Below are 19,417 nucleotides of genomic sequence, written 5' to 3'. Positions count from 1 at the left end.
GAGCTTTCTAGGGAGGGTGTATCAGGGGGAGAAATGTCCTGGGGGGTGGGTGGCCGGGGTATGTGTGTGTGTTTCTCCATTCAGAGGTGTGGTAGGGAATTCCCTAAAACCTTCCTAATGAGCTTCCCCAGTGACTTGTTCCTCCAAATCTCCTTAATAAAATAATCTGGGAGATTAGAGACCCCATGGCCTGGGAGTTGGGATGGTCAGAAGTCCCCTCATGTGCCCTCCCCTTCCTCACTTCTGGGAGGCTGGTTCCTTATGCCACCTCATGTTTGTCCTGCCCTTTTCGAAATCTTTCGTCTGTTCTATCGTCTCTCCGTTGCAGATGCAGTACCTGGACTCCATGAATGGTGAGGATCTGCTTCTGACAGGGGAGGTGAGCTGGCGCCCTCTAGTGGAGAAGAATCCTCAGAGCATCCTGAAGCCCCATCCCCCCACTTACAATGACGAGGGCCTTTGATGGGCTGGTCCCTCTAGACAGCTGGCTGGCTGGCTTTGAGAAACCGCCAGGAGAGAAGTGCCTGTTTGACCCAAGACCCCACAGAAAGTGGCCTGAACTGAGCTTTGAACAGCATCTGTCAAATATCTGGCCCCATTTGTGTTGAGTTTCCTTGTAATGTGCCCAGGATCTGATCTGTTTGGGTACAGTGCTGGGGGAACCCATAGCTCTTCTGGGGTGTCCTCTCCCTCAGGAGAAGCCCTGAGCAGGAGCTCCCCACCACACACTCCTCAGGTCCCTTCAGCAACCATGTGTGGTTGACAGCTTTTCCCAAAGGCTAAAGAAGGGATGCAGTAGGTTAGAAAGAGGACACCTCCATCAAGGGCTGACTGTGGCCTGGAGCAGTTTGTAGTACTGCTGAGTCAACACGGGTAGCCATGCTCTGTCCCCCAGCTTTGAGCTATGGGGGTTGAGTTGGCCATTAAAGGAAACACAGGCTTATCTCTGCCGTGGCTCTTTTTCTTCCAGGGTCTTTTAGAAACTTATCTGAGATGGTGGAGGCCACAAGCTAAGGAGTACTGCCCAACTCAGTTAGAGACAGGGAGAGGGAAGAGGGCAGGAGGGTTTCTGCTGCAGCTCTTGCCTCCAGTTCTTGGAGATGTGTCACTGCTCTGGCCAAGGCACCGCCTGCCAGGCCTGTCTGGAACCCAGTAGGCCTCTGAAGGCCAAGGAGCTTGTCATATCCTAAGTCATTTAGAAAGAAGCCTCAAGAACAAAGGTTCCTTTGTCACCTCCAATGAACTGGGTGAGGAACATGCTGTCTTTCCTTTCTTGGCCTCCCCTTATATGAGATATTGGGGAGAAGAGAACATTCTTCCTGGCTTAGTTGTATTGTCCCAGGACCAGCCCCGTGCCCAGCTTTCTACCCACTTCCCTACTTCTGGAGCATGTGCCACAGAGCCACCCTGGTCTGTGCACTGGAGGACCAGTCCCCTTTTCCCTCTGAATGTGGGTCATCTCTTGGGGGATTTTCTTAAATTGAAGAAAGGGGGTGGGGAACCATATTGCCCCTCCCTCCCCCATCAAACTTTCTTCATTTAACTTGCTATAAAATGAGTCATATAAAGAAACTCTATATGGGTGAGGTATATCCCACTTCTGTGAAAACATTACAAATCAAACCACCTTCTCTCAGTTTATTTAAGATGCTTTTGTTGCGAGCGGAGCTCTAGAGTGAAGCCTCCTCTGTGTGTGTGAGATAATAACACCTTGTAACTCATTACAGCTGGGCACTATTTACATAAACCAGAGCTGAGCCAGGCAGGAATTTGCTGATTAATTTATTTTTAATGGAGTGAAGTATACCATGCACCAAAATAAACTTTACTGTGTGTACCTAACTGCTCCTGGAATGGATGGAAAAATTAATGGAACAGATTTTGGCTCCCACCTCTACACATTAATTCATATATAAAAGTTATTTGAGGGTTAACCCATTTGCTGCCCAGGGTAGCTCGCCAGCCTCAGATCCCAGCCCACAGCACCAGTTCAGCTACCGGGCTTGCTTTAGAATCCTGGAACCTCAGATTGGGAAGGAACTTTAAAGGTCACTTAGTTCAGCCCTAGTGCAGAACTTGACTGCCCTTCTTAACATCCCAGTTGGCCTGTGTTCCTGCAGGCCCTAGATGCATCCCTGCAGCAGCAGATAGTCCCTACCTGCAGAGTCAAGTCCTGTCGCCAGAGGATTTGCCAATCATTGCACACAGCAACTTGCAATATGGAACCTCATTTGAAAGAGCCATATCGGAGTCGTCATGTCTGTGATGTCTCAAAGCCCTCACTTCCTGGTAGTCAGCATCTTTCACTGACCATGCCAATTCCCGGCCCCTTCAAGATAAAATCCAAGTTCCTTGGGGGCTACAGGCTCTTCTTAGTTTGACCCCTGCCTCCATTCCAGCCAGTTTCTATGAGTCTCTAACCCATTTGTTCTCTGAGCAAACTGGACCACTTGGGGTTACCTGGAGAGACCACACTGTGTGTTTCCTTTACCTGAACCCTTGTCCCTACCTCTTCTGACTAAAGAAATCCCAAGCTCCTGCAAATATCACCTCTTCTACATCCCCCCCACCCCTATTCACACCCCAACCTGGCCCAGGCCCGCTGTCTGTGGTGTTCCTGTGCTGTTGTGTTCTCTGCTTTGTTATCACTTACCTTGCCCCATTGGGATGATTTTTTTTTAACATACTCACCTCCCAGGCTGCACTGTGAGCTTCTACACAGAGTGGACACTGTGTTTGGGTTGGTCACCTTTGTTTTCCCAGTGCTCAATAGAGTGCCTGGCTCATAATCAGCTTTGATGAATGAAAGAACAAATGAATGACTAAATCAGTCATTATCAGTACAGGCCCAACAAAAAGCCCCTTTGAACCATTCTCGCAGTCTCACCTACAGTTCAGCTTATTTTAACAACTGAGTATTAAGTACTTCCTTTGGCCTTACTAGCATAAGAACAGAAACAAAAAATTCTTTTCATAGCTAAATGTTTTTCAAATGTAAATCATTATTATACAAAACAAGAGAAGGACATGATTTCTCGCACTCAGGGGGATTGCTTTTTAGGAATGATTTTGTTATTTGTGCTCTGTATACTTTCAGAAAGTATCACAGCAAATTAAGAGACAATTATAATAAAACTATAAAACTATTAAAACAAAGTTTAAAAGATAAGATGCAAGTTTTGAGAGGGAAGAGAGGGGAAATAGTTGTTAGAAATCCCACGCTGCTAATAAGCAACTTTCATATGTTTTTTTTTTTTTGCAATTTATAAAATATTTTAAGTGCATTGTCTCATTACAGTTCTGTAAAACAGGTATTATCCTCATTTTTATTATCCCTTTTACACAAGTGAGAGGACTAAGGCCCAAAGAGACCTACAGAGTTATCCAGGATAATAAGGGGCCAGGTGTGCTCCAGCCCATGTCACCTGACCGAGGCCCCTACTTTGTCCCGATACTACACTGCCTCCCTCAGGTTAGCGAGGAGATCTGTAATTGAGGATAAAACCTTGCTCTGAGCTTCCTGGCAGCCAAAGGTGGAAAAGGGAAAGCCTTAAGGCTATGTAGTTTCCGTTGTCACATGAAAGGAAGTATACTTAGGGCCTGGTTAGTTCAGTTGGTTAGAGCGTGGTATTATAATAAGGAAATATACTTATTCATCAGAAGAAACAAACATTTTCCTTACTCTTCAGAGAAGAATATGTAATAGAGGTTTTCAAATGAGAAACACTGACCAATGTAGTGAATAGTGCCCCTAAGGCTTCAGTTTTACCCAAACATTTAAAAATAATAAATCATTGCTATTTCTTACAACAAGCTGTGAGCCCAGGCTACCCTTCAGCCGGTATTGAGTCTCTGTTCTGTACCAGACATGCTTCGTGTTTTCTCTTATCTCATTGGATTCTCAGTGAAAATCCAGTGAAGTAAGTATTATTATGCTCTTATTACAGCTGAGGGAACCTGAAGATCAGGTAGGCCCAGGTTTACTCTGAATGTAGGCTCAGGTGGTCTGACACCCAAGTCCACTGCTTTCAGTTCTCTAAAGGGAGTTCTACATGGAGAAAGGAGCAGTCATGCTAAAGTTAAAAAGAAACCTAAAGCAGTATTCTAGCCTCATGGGCTTGTGTGTGCACATACACACACCAACTGGAAAAATCATAAGGGGGTTAGAAATCAGAAAAGCCTTAAGGGCAGTTATGACTTAAAGAATGGGCAAGGTTTAGGTAGAGTGGAAAGAAAAACAGGAAGTGAGGAGCTGCCCAAGTGAAAACATGGCAGGAAGCTCTTCAGACTCAAGTGGACCAGTTGAGTCAGCTGCTAAGGGAAGAGAAGTTGCAGAGATCAGGTGGTGCCATGAATGGTGGTAGCCTGGATACATGTCATCTGATGGGCAACAGGGCCACCGAGCATTCTTGGTAAGGACTGTCGTGTGATGGGAGTGGAGAGACACAGCGGTACACAGGATGGATCAGCGCAGTCAGGAAGGTAGTCTGTCCATCTAGGCTTGAGGTCCTTGGGGTGATAATAGGAATTCAGTGGGAAGCTCAAACCCCAGAGACATTTCAGAGAAAAAACTCACCAGGACGTGATGCCCTATTTTTGTGGAACCTAAAGAAAGGGAGCAGTCACAAAGCTCTCCTGGGGCTGGGGGATGGCCATGTCTGGCAGAAGATGGAGCTGCAAAAGAAGAATCCTCTTTGTGTTGTGTTTTTTGTTTTTTATTTTTAAGTGATAACTACAGCATGCTATGAGCTAAGAGGGCAGGGGTTGTTGTCCCCATCATGAAGTAGGAAAACTGGTCCACTGAAGAGAAAGACTTACTGGGGCAAGTAACTCTGTAGCTCAGCTTCACGGTCTCATGTCTTCTGATCCCTGCTCCATTACTTTTGATGCAGCTTGGTTGTGTCTGTATAGGCAGCCAGTCTGTCATAAGATGGACTTTAGATAAGGGCATGGGGCAGGACTTGACCTCAGGGGTAATTGGGACTGAGGGGACATTGGCCTTGTCTTGGGTATAGAAGGGACACTTGAAATCATGAAACTGGATGCGCTCCCAGAGGTGAGGGTCTATAGCCCTGGGGCTGGGTTAGGGATGGGAGGAAGCGTTCATAGGAGGGTGGTAGGAAGAGCAGGAACCAGCACAGAAAGTAGAATGTGGAATGGAAACCAGGGGAGAAGAGAGCTTCAGAAGAAGGAGACAGTGTAGAATGCTGCAGAGAGTAGGGGCCAAGGAGTGAGTGGGTGAGGCTTAAGGGCTTTGGAGTATTCTAGGAATAGGATTTTTGAGAGGATACAGATTGCAAAAACTTAAGAAGGCAGGTTATGGCAGCATCTGTTGGTATCTTGAGAGGTTCCTAGCTGAGAAGAAATGGGGAAAAGACAGGAGTTAAGAGAGCGGGTAAAAACTAAGGGGTTTTCAGGAAAACGCTGGAGATATGTGAGGGGATGGGGAGTAATCAGATTAAATGTAAAGCACCTAGTGGAGAGAGAGTAGGACCCTCCCCATGAAGTTGAGTATCTTTATTATGATTATATCCCTCTGGAAATTGAAGCCTGGTCTTGAGAACAAGGGTCTGGCTTTAGCGGGGAGGAGGGAACACTTTCCTGAGACCAGAGATTGGGAGGACAGGACAAGAGATCCCTGAGGTGAGGGCTGAGAAGGAAAGGAGAGCTAATGCCAGCTGGTCTCAATGCACAGGGATTCTAGAGTTTATCAGCCATTGGGGTGAAGAGGGAGGGAAGGCGAGCTGGCAAGTGTGTGGGCAGAGAACGTGACAGTCCCAAAGTGTTTGAACTCTTCCCCTGGGAGCAGCCCTCTTGTACTTTCTGCCCTGGTTCCATCCAGAAAAGGTTCTAGCCTTTTCCCCACTGTATCCACCACGCCTTGCTTACCACATCCACCAGGTTTGGTTAGAGAGGGGTAGGCCAGACCGGTCCCTGGCCATGACTCTCTTCCCCACTCACCCCTGCCCCAGTGCTAACCACCCATCAAAGGTTTTCTGTGGCTTCAAGGAGATTTTCCTTGAGCCATGTTAGTGAACCTAGACCCAGACCCAGCTCCAGGACAAGGGCCCCCTCCCCTCTGTTGAGGGAAGGACAAACAAAAAAGATCCTGGAACTCCTGGCTGGGGAATCTCCAGGAAGGGAGTCTCCAAGCACCGACCTCTGATGTCTACAGCATCTGCACTGGAAGGCACTTAGAGACCTCCAGCCCAGCCATGTCATGTGACAGGTGGGAGGATGAGGCCCTGAGAAGCCTCACTCCCAGTTTCAAAGTCGGGAAACAGAACTCATAGGCCTGTGCTGGCCTGCTCCTCTTCCTCTTTCTCTCTCTCTCTCTGCAGCCAGAAGCAGCTCTTTCACCTCTCAGGTCACTGTCTGGGAAAAAGAGTCTGCCACAGGGCTGTATGCTGGTTGAGAGGGTGAGGGGTAGGGATATGGTTCCTCTGAGGTTCCAGAATGGGTTCATGAGCTCTAAACTCCAAGCACTTGGTTTATACCTCAGCTTAATCTATGGTTTATAATTTATGAGTCTGCCTTCCCCACTAAACTGTGAATTCCTCTAGGGCAGAGATGAACTCTTACTCATCTTTGGGATCCAAGTGGTGGCCCAAAGTAGGCATTAAACCCATGTTAGGTGGATTGATGGACAGAGGGAGAGGGATGGGATAGGTCCAGAGAGGTGGCTGCATCAACAACGGGGGCTTAAGGGGTCGGTAGATAATACCTCTCTCTTCTCCTCCCAAGTTCAGAATGAATTGAGAAATAAGACAGTAAGACACGAGACAGACTGACGGACATCAAACATTGGGTTGACCAGTATTACTAATAAAGTTGATGGGAGAATGTAGCTTTTGCTCTCTGACCAAATGGACTTGCTAATATTTTCCCCAAATTGAACATCCTGCCCTCCCCCAAAAGGGCAGACCTCTGCCTTGCAGGGGCAGGACCTCCTCTGTAAGTTTACCATGTAGATATATAAATGAAGAATGTGTTACCTTTGCCTACAGCAGAACCAAAAAAAAAAAAAAAAAAAAACTCCAGAAGACCAGACTTCAGCTTCTTGCTAAGCTACCAGTCAGAGGTCAGTCCTGCCTTGGGAAGGAAGTGGGGAGCAAGGACACAAAAGAGGGAGTGTTCCTCTTACACTTCCCCTCCCAGAGAGTGGAGTGGGAATTCCCTCCCCTATTGAGACATGAGAAGTGGGCACAAGACTCCCCCATCGGATGGGATGAGGTGGATGGATGCATGGAGTGGGGGGAGGGAAAGATGTAGGTGAGACCCCATGATCAGTGTCTAGACCCAGATGAAGCCACCTTTCCTAAATGAATGCCAAAATTCTCATTCCTTGTGCAGTGTGCTGGAGAAGGGTGTTGGTGTTCATCTGTGTGCATATGTGTGCAGAGTGGAGAGAGGACCTTGCCTCCTGTGAGCTGGGGTGGAATGAGGCCAGATCTCAGAGGCAGCAGTGGGAGTGAGCAGCCACAGTCCACTGACATGGCCCAGGGGCAGCCTTTGGTCTAGAAGGGACTGGAAGACCTCTGGTGGCTGCTTCATTTGTCTTCAGGCCTTCACTGAGCTCCTGCCCCTTCACAGCTGGAAAAGCTCTGGAATTCAGCATGAACTGAGCTACTACAGCTTCTCTCAGTCACTTGACATAGATTAGCCCATTCATTCCTCACAACAACCTGGTGAAGGAGGTGCTGTTGGTCCCAATTTACAGATTAAGCTACTGTGACTCAGAGAAGTTGTGATTGTTCAGCTCACCCTTTAAATGGCAGGGCCAGTGTTCCAACCAGGGGGTCAGACTCAGTCCAGTAGCACAACCACAGCCCCTGGTTAGGCCCAGCCCTTGGGGTATCAGGATGCAATCAGAACTCAGAGCAATGACCTCCTGAAGACCCGTGTGGTACTCAGTGAACTGTGAACCACCCCCATTTGGGTTGTCTCTGGGAGGCTGTTCTTTGGGTCACTCTCCCCCTCAGGGCTTCTTCCTACCTAAATTATTCTAAACTCCGCTCTGGATTCTTCTCAACCTCTGCCTGTCATCTTTAAGGTAAGAGCCCAGCACCTTCGCATGGCCCTCATGCTTCTGACAGACAGCCTTCCTGGCAGCACCTTTCCCTGCACCCAGCCCCCACCTCCTTTTTGTGGCATGGCCTTGCCCTCCTCCTGCAGCCAGAATGCCCTGCTTGCCCTCTGCACCTCTTGAAATCCTTCCCATCCTTTACTACTCAGCTCAAGCCAGCCTCTGGGATGCCTCCCCACTTGTCCCCTTGTGTCTCTAGCTCTTGTGTCAAGAGATTTGGGTGCACTCTGGCTCCCCTACTGGCCCAGCTGCTCCTGCACTGGACCCCTGTCTCCCCTGACCTAGAGGTGACAAGGCAAAAGTGTGTGGTAGTGTTGGCATCAGAGCGGCCTGCAGCTGGAGGGCTGCAGCCCAGCCTCTGCTCCTGCCACCCCCACATGACAGTCACCTGCCCAGGCACCACTCGGCTTATGAGATGACAGACAAGGATAAATGACCCCCGGGATGGCCAAGCCATGCCAGGCAGATGCCTGACACACCTCCTGGACAGGAAATATTTTCGTTCCTCTTAATAACAGTCATTAAGGGGCCTGTGCCCCACACACTGAAGCCAAGGACTGGCTTGGGTCTGTCTCTATGGCCCCCTCACCCTGGGCCACCACCCCTATGCCCTGCCCCAAGGCCAGGATTCACCTGTCTACCCTCCCCTTGCCCTTTACCTACTCAGCCCACAGGGAAGTGCAGCCAGTCCTGCAGCCCTGGGGAATTTTATTTGATTTCCATGCTATTATTAGGATGTTGAAATCAGCTGGAATCCTTTTCCCTTCAACTCAGTCTTCCCACCCTGCCCCTCTCAGTTGAGCTCCCTGTATACACACCCAGTACTGCAATCCAGAGTTAGGGTCAAGGACTACCCCCAGCCCAGACACTAATGTACACAAATACATCTGCACACAGACCAGCACATACAGGCACATATACACTAACATGCAGCTAAATACTTAAAGACAACCAAGTAGGCACACGAACATCACAGACAGTAGGTACATGTACATACATGCACAGGTACAGTTGTGCATGGGTATATGTACATGTATTTAGTTGAACCACATGAAATTGGCAATATTCAGTGGTTTTTTTACTTACAAAATCGAGTCCCGTACAAACTTGGGCCTGGAGGGGAAGTACACAAAAATACAGAGCAAAATTTGTACACAATGTTCAAGTAGCATTATTTATAATAACCAAAAGGTGGGAGCAACCCAAGTGTATTTCAGTGGATGAATGGATAAGCAAAATGTGGTACATACATACAGTGGAATGTAATTCAGCCTTATAAAGGAAATTCTGACACATGCCACAACATGGGTGAACCTTGAAGACATTGTGCTAAGTGAAATAAGTTGGTCACAAAAAAAAATGCTGTATCATTCCATTTATATGAGGTACCTGGAGTAGTCACATTCATAGAGACAAAGTAGAATGGTGGGTGCTAGGAGCTGGGGAGAGGGGGAAATGGGGACTTGGAGTTTAGTGGGTACAGACTTAGTTTTGCAGAATGAAAAGAGCTCTGGAGATGGATGGTGCTGAGGGTTGCACAACAGCGTGAATGTACTTAATGCCACTGAACTGTACACTTAAAAATGGCTAATATGGGAGCTGGCCATTTAGCTCGGTTGGTTAGAGCACAGCTTTATAACCCCAAGGTCATGGGTTTGAATCCCTGTACTGGCCAGCCCCCCCCCCCCAAAAAGAGGTTAAAATGGCAAGTTTTATGTTTATTTTACCATAATTAAAAGTAATAGAGATCCAAAAATATGTACCATGAGGTAGACGTACACACACTGAGGGCTAAAGACAATTAACTCAGTGACACACAAACATGCTGCCTCCCTCCCAGGGGTGCTTCTGCCACCCAGATAAGGCTCTGCTTCTTCCCTTGAAACAAATCTGGAGATAAGGCCCTAATGAGGGCCCTGCCACCTCACTCCCGCACAGCTCATTACCCTCCCATGGTCTGGCTTTGTTTACCCAACCACCTGCCCCTCGCAGCCTCCCCACCCCCAGGGAAGGGCCTCCTCAGAGGGCCTGGTGCTTGTTTCTGCCCCTGCACCTGGGATGAGATGGCCCAGCATTTCAGCGCCTGGCCTATTACTCTGCCCCTGGGCCCCTCACTTCTGGGGTACTTAAAGGCACAGTCCCAGCCCCACTCATCTTTGGTCCCAGGGTCCAGCTTGACTCTGGAAATCTCTAAATCCTACCCCACACCCCCACTCGTGGGTTGGGCCCATGCAAGGCTCCATGGATGCAGAGAACCTGTGCTCTGGACATGATCCCAGATAAACCAAGTGCAGTCAACACTGAACAGGGTTGGAAGACGTGGCTTTAGCTCTCCTGCTCTTCCCTCTGTCCTCACGGGACCTCATCCCTCTGTAGAAAGGTGGTAACCACTTCTGCCTGGCCTGCCTCCCCAGCTGCAGCTGCCATCAGCTGACCTCCTTCTCCAGAGCAAAGCCTGTCACCCATAGTCCTGAGGACAGACCCTACAAGCTCTGGGACTTCCACCCTTGTTGGGGCAGAGATCAGAAACTTGCCTGCCCTATTTGCATCCTGCCCTTGCAGTGTGTCCACCCATCCATTGAAACAGCCTTCTTCAACCATTAAAATACTCAACCTGGAGGAGAGGAGGAAGACTGGGGTCCGGGTCCTCACCACGCCAAGAACATCCTGGAGTTGAGGGTGTTGAAAATGCAGCCATCTGGAACACCATGTTTCAGGGGTGGGCCTCAACCCACTGCCCCAGGTGCACTGGGGCACTTGTTAAAAAGGCTAGCTCCAGAAGCCTACTCAGACCTTCTGGATCAGAACCTCAGGTGGGTGGAGCCTGGGGGAGTTGCAATAACACTTCCTGGCCATTCTTGGGGGCCAGGGTGACAGCCCCTGCTCTAGATACTTAGAGGATAGGCTCAGAACTGGGTGGGGACGGGGAGGGGGGTTGTGAGTTGTAATGGTGGAGAGTGGCGGGGCGATTATTGGAGCAAAGAGAGGCCTGGATGGGGGGCAGATAGATATGGCTGTCCTTGGCACTTCTGTGTAATACTCCATTCAGTTGTTATTTAGGGCCTGTGTGCATGTGGGCCATGGCATGCGCTGTCTATCATGGTATGTTTGGAGTTATGGCCAGACTCAAAATAAGTTTTGGGGTCATTTCACATGAGTGGGCTTGACCAAAATGTGCGGTCTGCGTGTGTCAGCCCGTAACCCATGTCTGTGTGTTGGTCAATTGTCAGTATGTCAGACAGCATATCTGCTTGTGTGTTCATGTCTTTTCCTGGGTGTCTTGAGTCATTTATCCACCCCAGAGCATGCATGCATAGGTGTGTGTATCCCTGAGCAGGCTTGGGCCCCTCTGGACTGTAATCCAACCTCCATGGGTCCCTGGGATGTCAGGGTTTGGACACTTGCTTGGAGCCCAGTGGGGATGGGGCGGCTTTGCTGGGGTGGGGTGGGGCGGGGAAGGATGGGTAGGGAGGGAGGCAGGAGTGTGTGCTAAGGGCCTGGCACTGCTGCTTCCCTGGGCAGGCGAGTCCCAACAGCAGGCAGACAGGTGGGGCTGACCTGACAGGTTCCAGAGGCCAGGGGCAATGGGGCGGAGCGTGGCTCTGACTTAGGGTGGCAACGGTTTGGGGGCCCTGCCACATGTGGGGCAGGCAGGCAGGAGGTGGTTCTGCTGGTGTTTTCTTCCTGCTGCAGCCAGCCCAGGGTGCAGGCATGGAGCCTGCTGGCAGGTGATGCAGCTGGGTGGGCAGTCACGTTTGGAGGCCTAGGGCCTGCAGGCCTTGGAGTTCAGGGCATGGCAGGACCCCTGCGGGGCCGGGTGGAGGAGCTGAAGCGGCCCTGGTGGCGGGAGAGCTCGCCGCTGGTGCTAAGGCACAGTGAGGCGGCCCGGCTGGCGGCTGACGCCCTCCTGGAGCGGGGCGAGGCTGCCTACCTGCGGGTCATCTCTGAGGAGAGGGAGCTGCCCTTCCTGAGCGCCCTGGACGTGGACTACATGACCAGCCATGTGCGTGGGGGCCCCGAGCTTGGCGAGGCCCAGGGGCCAGAGGCCTTGGGGCCTGACCGCCTCAGCCTGCTCTCCGAAGTCACCTCAGGCACTTACTTCCCCATGGCTTCCGACATAGATCCCCCGGACCTGGACCTGGGCTGGCCCGAGGTTCCACAGGCAACGGGCTTCAGCCCCACCCAGGCTGTGGTCCACTTCCAGAGGGACAAGGCCAGGAACATCAAGGACCTGCTGCGCTTCCTCTTCAGCCAGGCCCGCACGGTAAGAGCCGCTTCTCTTCAGACATCCTTTTCACAGATGTGGAAACGGGCCCAGAGGGAAAAAGACCAGCCCAAGGCCACACAGCAACTTAGGGGCAGAATTCGAACTAGAACCTCTGGTCTCTATTAGATCACAAGCTCCTAGAGGGTGGGCATGTGCTTTATTTGCCTTGGTAACCCCTTGGCACTCAAGAACATTATGTACATGCGTAGAACAGGACATGGGTCTCAGGGACTCCATAGACCTCCTATGTGAAGTTGTGCATTTTGCAGGGAGGGGTCTTCATTGCATCTTTCTTGGAGATGGTCCATGGCCTTCATTAGATTCTCAGAAAGTTTTATGATCCCCAAACTAACCCTAACCTTGGAGAACATCTGCCCTCAGCCTTGACTTACAGAGCAAGAAACTGAGGCCAGAAAGGTGTTGGGACCTGACCAGGGAGGTCCAGTCCGAGAGGAGGGGTTTCTGACTCAAGTCCTGGGCTGCAGTCACAGCCCTGCTTGTTGCCCGCATCCCCAGCTGCACTTCACCCTCCCGCACTGCATCTCCAACTGGGCCTGAAGCAGGGGAGAGGCACGGGTGCACGGCCTTGGCATGGCCTTCAGGCTGGGCTTTTAGCTGGGCACCCAGGAGGAAGAAGGAGTGGAGGCTGCCGGGCTCAGCGATGGGGGCAGGGGCTCAGGAGAGAGAGAATTGAGAGTAGGCGGGGTGTTCAGCGCCTGCAAAGACTCCAGCCACACAGGAGCATAGTTTTACTCCTAGAGCCCTGGCCTCTCACTCAGGAGGCAGAGGAATGGATAAGATGACCCCTGGCGGATTGGAGGTAGGGTTAGGCTCCTGCTGCAGAGATCAGGAGCCAGGATACCGGGATCTACTGGCACCTACAGAGCCTCCCTGGCCAGCCTGCCCATGCCCCAGGCAGGGGAGGGCCAGGCCCGATTGGCATCGGGAATGGGGTTATTAGTGAGGCTGTTGCTGTCGTCATCACCCTGCCTCTTTGATCTTCCCTGCCTGTCCTTGTTCCCCCAGCCCTGTGCTGTGGACTAGGGCATCCCCAGTGCCTTGCCTCCTCACCCTTCCCTGCCTGTCCTTGTTCCCCCAGCCCTGTGCTGTGGACTAGGGCATCCCCAGTGCCTTGCCTCCTCACCCTCCCCGCCCCATTTACACCCTCTACGCCTGGGCCAGGACCCAAGCTCCCGCTCTGCGTTCTCACTAACTCTGAGTGACCTCGGGAAGGACTTCCTTTCCCTGAGGCCCACTGCCTGCATTTGTTAAGAAGGCAGCAGGAAAGGAGCAGTTACTGAGCTTCTGTTGTGTGTTGAGCATTTTCACATTTAATTCCCCATAACTCTGAGATGTAGCTATCATTATCTTCATTTAACAGATGAGGAAGTTGAGGCTCCCAGAGGCAAAGTGACTTGCCCAAAGCCCTATGACTGGAGAATAGCAGAGTCCAGATTTGAACCCAGTTCCATTTGGGCTCCAGACTCCAGAACTGGAGCACTGTGCTCTGTACCGCCTGCCTCGGCTCTGCCTGGGAGGGGACATTCTCACAGCAGATGTGTGCAATGGCAGGAAGGGGCAGTGGGGACTTGGAGGGGCCAGGGGAGTTTTCAGGGGCCTCTCTGAAGCAGCCCTTTATATGGTGAGAGAAGCCTAGCTCTGAGCAGAAAACTTGGTTCTACTTGGCATGAGTGGAAGTAAGAGAGTCTGTGAGTGTGAGGTGTCATACCTCTAGCTCCACAGGGAAACTGAGGCAGGGTTGGGAAAGGGCATTGAAGACCCCAGTAACTGGCTTGCAGCTCTAACCCTTGAGAGGGAAGCCTCAGACAGAGCCAGACTCTAGCCCTGGGCAAGAGCTAAGGCTGGAGTTAGTGGGGAGAGTGTGAGGAACTAGCCTGAGAAGCAGGGTCTGAGTTCTGCGTCTGATCCTGCAGCCCTCTGGGCCTCAGTGTAGAGTGGAGCTTTGGACTAGTGCAGTTGATCACAGACATCTTGAGACTCTGATGCCAGATAAACACTCTGTCCAGAGAAAAATGTATACTTCCAAATAACTAGGGGTTCAAGACAGATCTCCCTGTGCCTAAGTTAAGAACCCCTGGTCTAGGTCATTGCTAAAAGCCCTTCTGATTTTCAGTCCAGTGCTCTTTTCCTGGGACCCTGGCCCCTGCCCCTTGTTAGGCTGGATGTGGGCAGTGCCCTGGGTGGGGCTAAACTTTCCCTTCCTCTACTAGGTGGTGGCTGTTGTGATGGACATATTCACTGACATGGAGCTTCTGTGTGACCTCATGGAGGCCTCGAGCCGGCGTGGTGTCCCTGTCTACCTGCTTCTGGCCCAGGAGCACCTGAGGCACTTCCTGGAGATGTGCTACAAGATGGACCTCAATGGGGGGCACCTGCTGGTCAGTGAGGACCAGGGACAGTAACCAGGAGTGGGCTGGGGAGTCAGGGAGGGCAGAAGAGCCATTTGGATGGCCAGTGAGCATTGGAGGTCAGTAGGAGTGGGGGACTGGGTTCCCTTAGCTGTTGGGGGTCAGAGACCCCATGGGGCATAGACATGGCTTGAGCTCCAGTTTCTCAAGGTCATCCCCCAACTTACCTCCTCCCTTGGCCCAGAACATGCGTGTGCGGAGCACATGTGGGGACACATACTGCAGCAAGGCAGGCCGCCGCTTCACCGGACAGGCCCTGGAGAAGTTCGTCATTGTGGACTGTGAGCAGGTGGTGGCAGGAAGCTACAGGTGAGCGAGTGCAGTGAAGGGGAGGGGGGTTTGGGGCGGTGCCACTGGCTGGCAAGTGAACCTTGGATCTGGCAGCTTTGAACGTTCCTCCTGTCATTCCTTCAAACAGATACTGAGCACCTGCCGTGTGCCAGGCATTGTGCAGGGCTGAGGGGACAGCATGGGGAACCCCTGGCATAGAAAATAACTATAGCACATTGGAACTGGAGGGACTTCAGGAAACTCACCCCTGGTCCATTTTACAGATGGGGAAGTTGAGGCCCTGAGGTGGGCAGCCATGTGTCTGAGTCCACTAAGCAGGGCTAGGACGAGCACAGATTCTGGAGTCAGAGCTTGGCTCCCCTCCCTGGGAGTCCTCCCGGTGGGGGAGTTTTGGTCTAGTTTCTGGGTATGCATCCCTGGTGATGACTCCTGCCAAGCCCCCAGGGTCCCACACTTTGCCTCCTGACCCTGACCCTCTGCCCCCAGCTTCACCTGGCTTTGCAGCCAGGCCCACACTAGCATGGTGCTGCAGCTGAGAGGCCGCATTGTGGAAGACTTTGATCGTGAGTTCCGCTGCCTGTATGCTGAGTCACGACCTGTGGAGGGCTTCTGTGGCAGTGAGGATCCACAGTCTGCCTGGGCACCGCATCCTCCCCCAGTGGCCCTGGCCTTCAGGCCTGGCATCCCAAGCCCCACATCCTCCTCACCCTCCAGCACCAGCCTCAGCAGCATCAAGCGCTCACCTCTCATGGGCCACTCCTCCTACCTTGCTCTACCAAGAGGTGGTGGCTGCAGTGACATGGGTATGGGGTCCTCGTCTCTAGGCCCTGCCCGCTTCGAGGCCAGTGGCCAGCCCTCCCTGCAACGCCAGTTGCCAGACCCTAACCATGGCTCCCCTCCTGGGCCTTACAGGGCCAACCTGAGCAAGCTGGGGGCATCCCCATGGTGCCAATCCTCCCCTGCCCTCAACCACAATAGCGCCAGCCCCTTGGCCTTGGCAGTGGGGTCACCTCTGCTCCCCTGCCATCACCCCCTCCTCCATTTCCCCCGGGGTGTCCCAGCTTTGCCCCGGCTCCCAGAGAATGGGCTCCCAGGAAGCCAGGAGCCCAGCCTGCCACGAGGTCGCCAGGTACCTGGCACAGTCCTGGAGATGGTGGAGGAGAAGAAGGCATCTCTGCATCAGAGCCATGGCCAGCTGGACCTCCTTGTCCCCTTCGCTAGAGCCCGAGAAGCAGGAGACCCTGGATCTGGGGTTACTCCCAACTCAGGCTCCCTTCGGCCTGGTGAACAGGTCCCAGAGGACAGGAGGTTGTCCCCAAGCCGGAGTGACAGCCAGTTGGATCTCCTGCCCCAGGCCCAGAATGCTGGGCGTGCCCCTGAGTCAGGTTCCCTCAGACCTGTTGATCAGGGCCAAGAGGACAGGAGGCTGTCCCCAAACCATAGCCATGGCCAACTGGACCTCCTGGCACAGTACCCCAAGGCCCGGGGCTCCAGAGTGCCCCGTGAAGCCATCTCCTCAGCCAGGCCTGGCAAACAGGGTCCAGATGAGCGACGGCAGACCCTGGGCCACAGCCAGCTGGACCTCATCACAAAGTTCGGCCCATTCCGGAGTGATGGGCCTGGGCCCAGTGGTCTCCCAGGGCCAAGCCCTGCTCACATGGCACGAGTGGGCTCTGGGGATGAGAAGCGGCTGACTCTGGGCCACAGCAAGCTGGACCTCATCACCAAGTATCATCAGTTGCAGGCTGCCAGGCAGGGACCTGAGCCTGGCCCCACAAGTCGCCATCGCAATGGTAGTAGCAACGAGCTGTTTGGGGAAGAGAAACGGCTGACCCTGGGCCACAGCAAACTGGACCTCATCACTAAGTACAACAAGTCCAAGTTCAAGCTGCTCCGAAGTCGCTTTGAGTCCTAGACAGGTCCCTCCTCCATCCACTGAGACTCTGGACTTGCTCAGGTCCCAGACTCTGGGGAGGGGGTTGCCTAGAAGCCAAGGTCACACACACACACACACACACACACACACACACACACACACACACACACACACACACACACACACACACACACACACACACGGTTGCCTAGAAGCCAAGGTCACACACACACACACACACACACACACACACACGGGGTTGCCTAGAAGCCAAGGTCACACACACACACACACACACACACACACACACACACACACACACACACAGGGGGTTGCCTAGAAGCCAAGGTCACACACACACACGGGGTTGCCTAGAAGCCAAGGTCACACACACACACACACACACACACACAGGGGGTTGCCTAGAAGCCAAGGTCACACACACACACACACACACACACACACACGCTGGGCACTTCGCACCAGTTACTTCCTCCCATCCCTCATCCTCACACAATCCTACAAGAGGAACCTCTTGTAGGTGTATCACTGTGGGATAATAGGAATTACTTCTCACTCCCTTTTTATAAATGTGGAAGCTGAGGCCCCGAGAGTGTGGATGATTTACTTGGAGTCAGATCCAAGTAAATGGCAGAACAGAGAATCAGACCTGTGTCTTTCTGGCTCTAAAGATTGTGTTTTTTTGCACAGACGTGACACAATATCTACATCTCGTGTCCCCATGCACACAAAGTACGTGTATTACAGAGATGCCCCAAATGCCCATACAATATACAGAGCACAGTGACAGGGTACATACCCACAAACTGCACACCCATAGACACACACAGTAAGTACAGGTGTACTTCAAAAAGTTAATAGAAAGATTCGTGTTATCTTTTTGTTTGTTTGGCGGCTGGCTGGTATGGGGATCTGAACTCTTGACCTTGGTGTTATCAACAATGTGCTCTAACCAACAGAGCTAACTGGCCAGCCCCATATTTTCCTTCAATTCTATTTTTCCATGAACTTTTGAAGTACCATCGTATACATAGGTCCATGTGATAAACCAAAACACTCGGAATTTTAGTTGTAGGTACTCAGTAAATGTCATTTGGCTAAATAAATGGCTATATAAAATACATGGATTCAGTGCACACCATAGACCCCCTCGGCTCCACAAACCATAAATATGCAAAACGCGTGCACACGCACGCACACATACCCCAACCAGTATCTTCTTGAACCTAAGCGGTGTGTGTTCCCAGCCCTGCGCTGGGCTTACCACAGGGCTGACAAGTGAGCCAGACTCAGACCCTGGGGGACAAGGATTAAATGCATAAGCAATTGGAGAACAAGACAGAGCTGTATCAAGTTAAAGGCTAACCAGTGACAGAGGGTAACAGAAAACAAAGGGCAGAGAGTGGTGGAGACAGTAGGGTGGTCAGGAAAGTTTCTTAGAGGAGGTAGCCTTTGAGGCAGGCCTTGAAGGATGGGGAGGTTTTAGGCAGATGGAAGACAGAGTTAAAGAAATTCCTGGTGGAGGGAACCAGGTGAAGAGACACCCAAGAGAGGACTGAGTGAGTGTCTCAGGTGAACTGGGGAGGACGAATAGAGCATGTGGACACCCAGGTGCATGTACACACATCATCTTCTGAGTGTCTCTTAAAGCACAGGCTGTGACAGGTGCGGGCCTTCTTCCTGAGCTCGCCACCTGCCTGGGACAGTTTATGTGATACAAATCAATAAAGGCAGACATGGCTATGACCCAGAAGCAGCGTGGTGTATCATGTAGAATGTGGAGTTATGGAACTGCTCGGTGGGGACAGGGGAAGAGCACCATTCAGGACAATTATGGAGCGCCCCCTGAAGGAGGCAATGGCCAAAGGACTGCTTAGGGGAGACCAGGACTCAAAGCCCCCTCTGCTTTCACTGTGACATTCTGAGAGACCCTGGGGCTTTTGGAGATTCCACAAAATGTGGGCCAAATTCATCCTGTCCACGAGAGCAGGACCTTTGGCCGACACCATTATCTGGGGGACAGAAGTTGGCTGCTGAGTGATAGAGCATGTGCGAGAAGCACATCGTGGAAGCCAGTCAGCCCGCCCCGGACCCCTTTTCCTCCAATCTCTCCCTAGGACTCTGCGTCATCCATCAGCCTGGTTTCCACTACTTCTCTGGCCGCCCTTCCTTCTCCATCCTCTTTGTACTGGTCTCACTTCTCCCTCCTGGACACCCCCTCCCTGGGTGACCTCATCCACCCCAGGCTTCAGCCCCAAATCTCATTCTTCTGCCCTTCACTCCCCCTCCCTCTGGGCTTTAGATCCGGACTTCTGTCCCGCTTGGCAAAGCTGGACTCATCACCTTCCCCGAACCTGCCCTTCGTCCTCCGGCTTCATTTCAGTAAATACCTCCATTATCAACCCATCTTCTGCTAGACACTCCTGGCTCCTCCTCTCCCTCACGCC

At 52.0% G+C, this 19,417-nt stretch overlaps 2 protein-coding genes across 2 annotated transcripts in view; both read left to right on the top strand.

Annotated features, from left to right (window-relative positions):
• The window catches only part of LOC134376418 (ubiquinol-cytochrome c reductase complex assembly factor 1), a 91,849-nt gene extending 90,002 nt beyond the window's left edge, over positions 1-1,847 (top strand). The window contains exon 10 of the mRNA XM_063094982.1: positions 329-1,847. Within this exon, the coding sequence (XP_062951052.1) occupies positions 329-463 (135 nt within the window). The 3' untranslated portion in view covers positions 464-1,847. The remainder of the gene's footprint in view (positions 1-328) is intronic.
• Positions 1,848-11,584: 9,737 nt separating this feature from the next.
• On the top strand, positions 11,585-18,714 carry FAM83C (family with sequence similarity 83 member C). The gene is made up of 4 exons (XM_063099383.1): positions 11,585-12,350; positions 14,585-14,752; positions 14,967-15,091; positions 15,560-18,714. The coding sequence occupies exons 1-4, from the start codon at positions 11,880-11,882 to the stop codon at positions 16,986-16,988; spliced, it is 2,193 nt and encodes a 730-aa protein (XP_062955453.1). The 5' UTR covers positions 11,585-11,879; the 3' UTR covers positions 16,989-18,714.
• The last annotated feature ends 703 nt before the right edge of the window (positions 18,715-19,417 follow it).

This window comes from Cynocephalus volans, chromosome 1 (genome assembly GCF_027409185.1).
Source record: "Cynocephalus volans isolate mCynVol1 chromosome 1, mCynVol1.pri, whole genome shotgun sequence".
Taxonomy (NCBI): Eukaryota; Metazoa; Chordata; class Mammalia; order Dermoptera; family Cynocephalidae; genus Cynocephalus; species Cynocephalus volans.
This window is presented reverse-complemented; position numbering and strand designations above follow the sequence as displayed.

What these genes read in the sequence shown, in the direction of transcription:
- FAM83C (XM_063099383.1), top strand. Translation starts at nt 11,880, where the DNA reads ATGGCAGGACCCCTGCGGGGCCGGGTGGAGGAGCTGAAGCGGCCCTGG. An exon ending in TCAATGGGGGGCACCTGCTG is followed by an intron (nt 14,753 to 14,966) that starts GTCAGTGAGGAC and finishes CCCTTGGCCCAG; the next exon opens with AACATGCGTGTGCGGAGCAC. An exon ending in GTGGTGGCAGGAAGCTACAG is followed by an intron (nt 15,092 to 15,559) that starts GTGAGCGAGTGC and finishes CTCTGCCCCCAG; the next exon opens with CTTCACCTGGCTTTGCAGCC.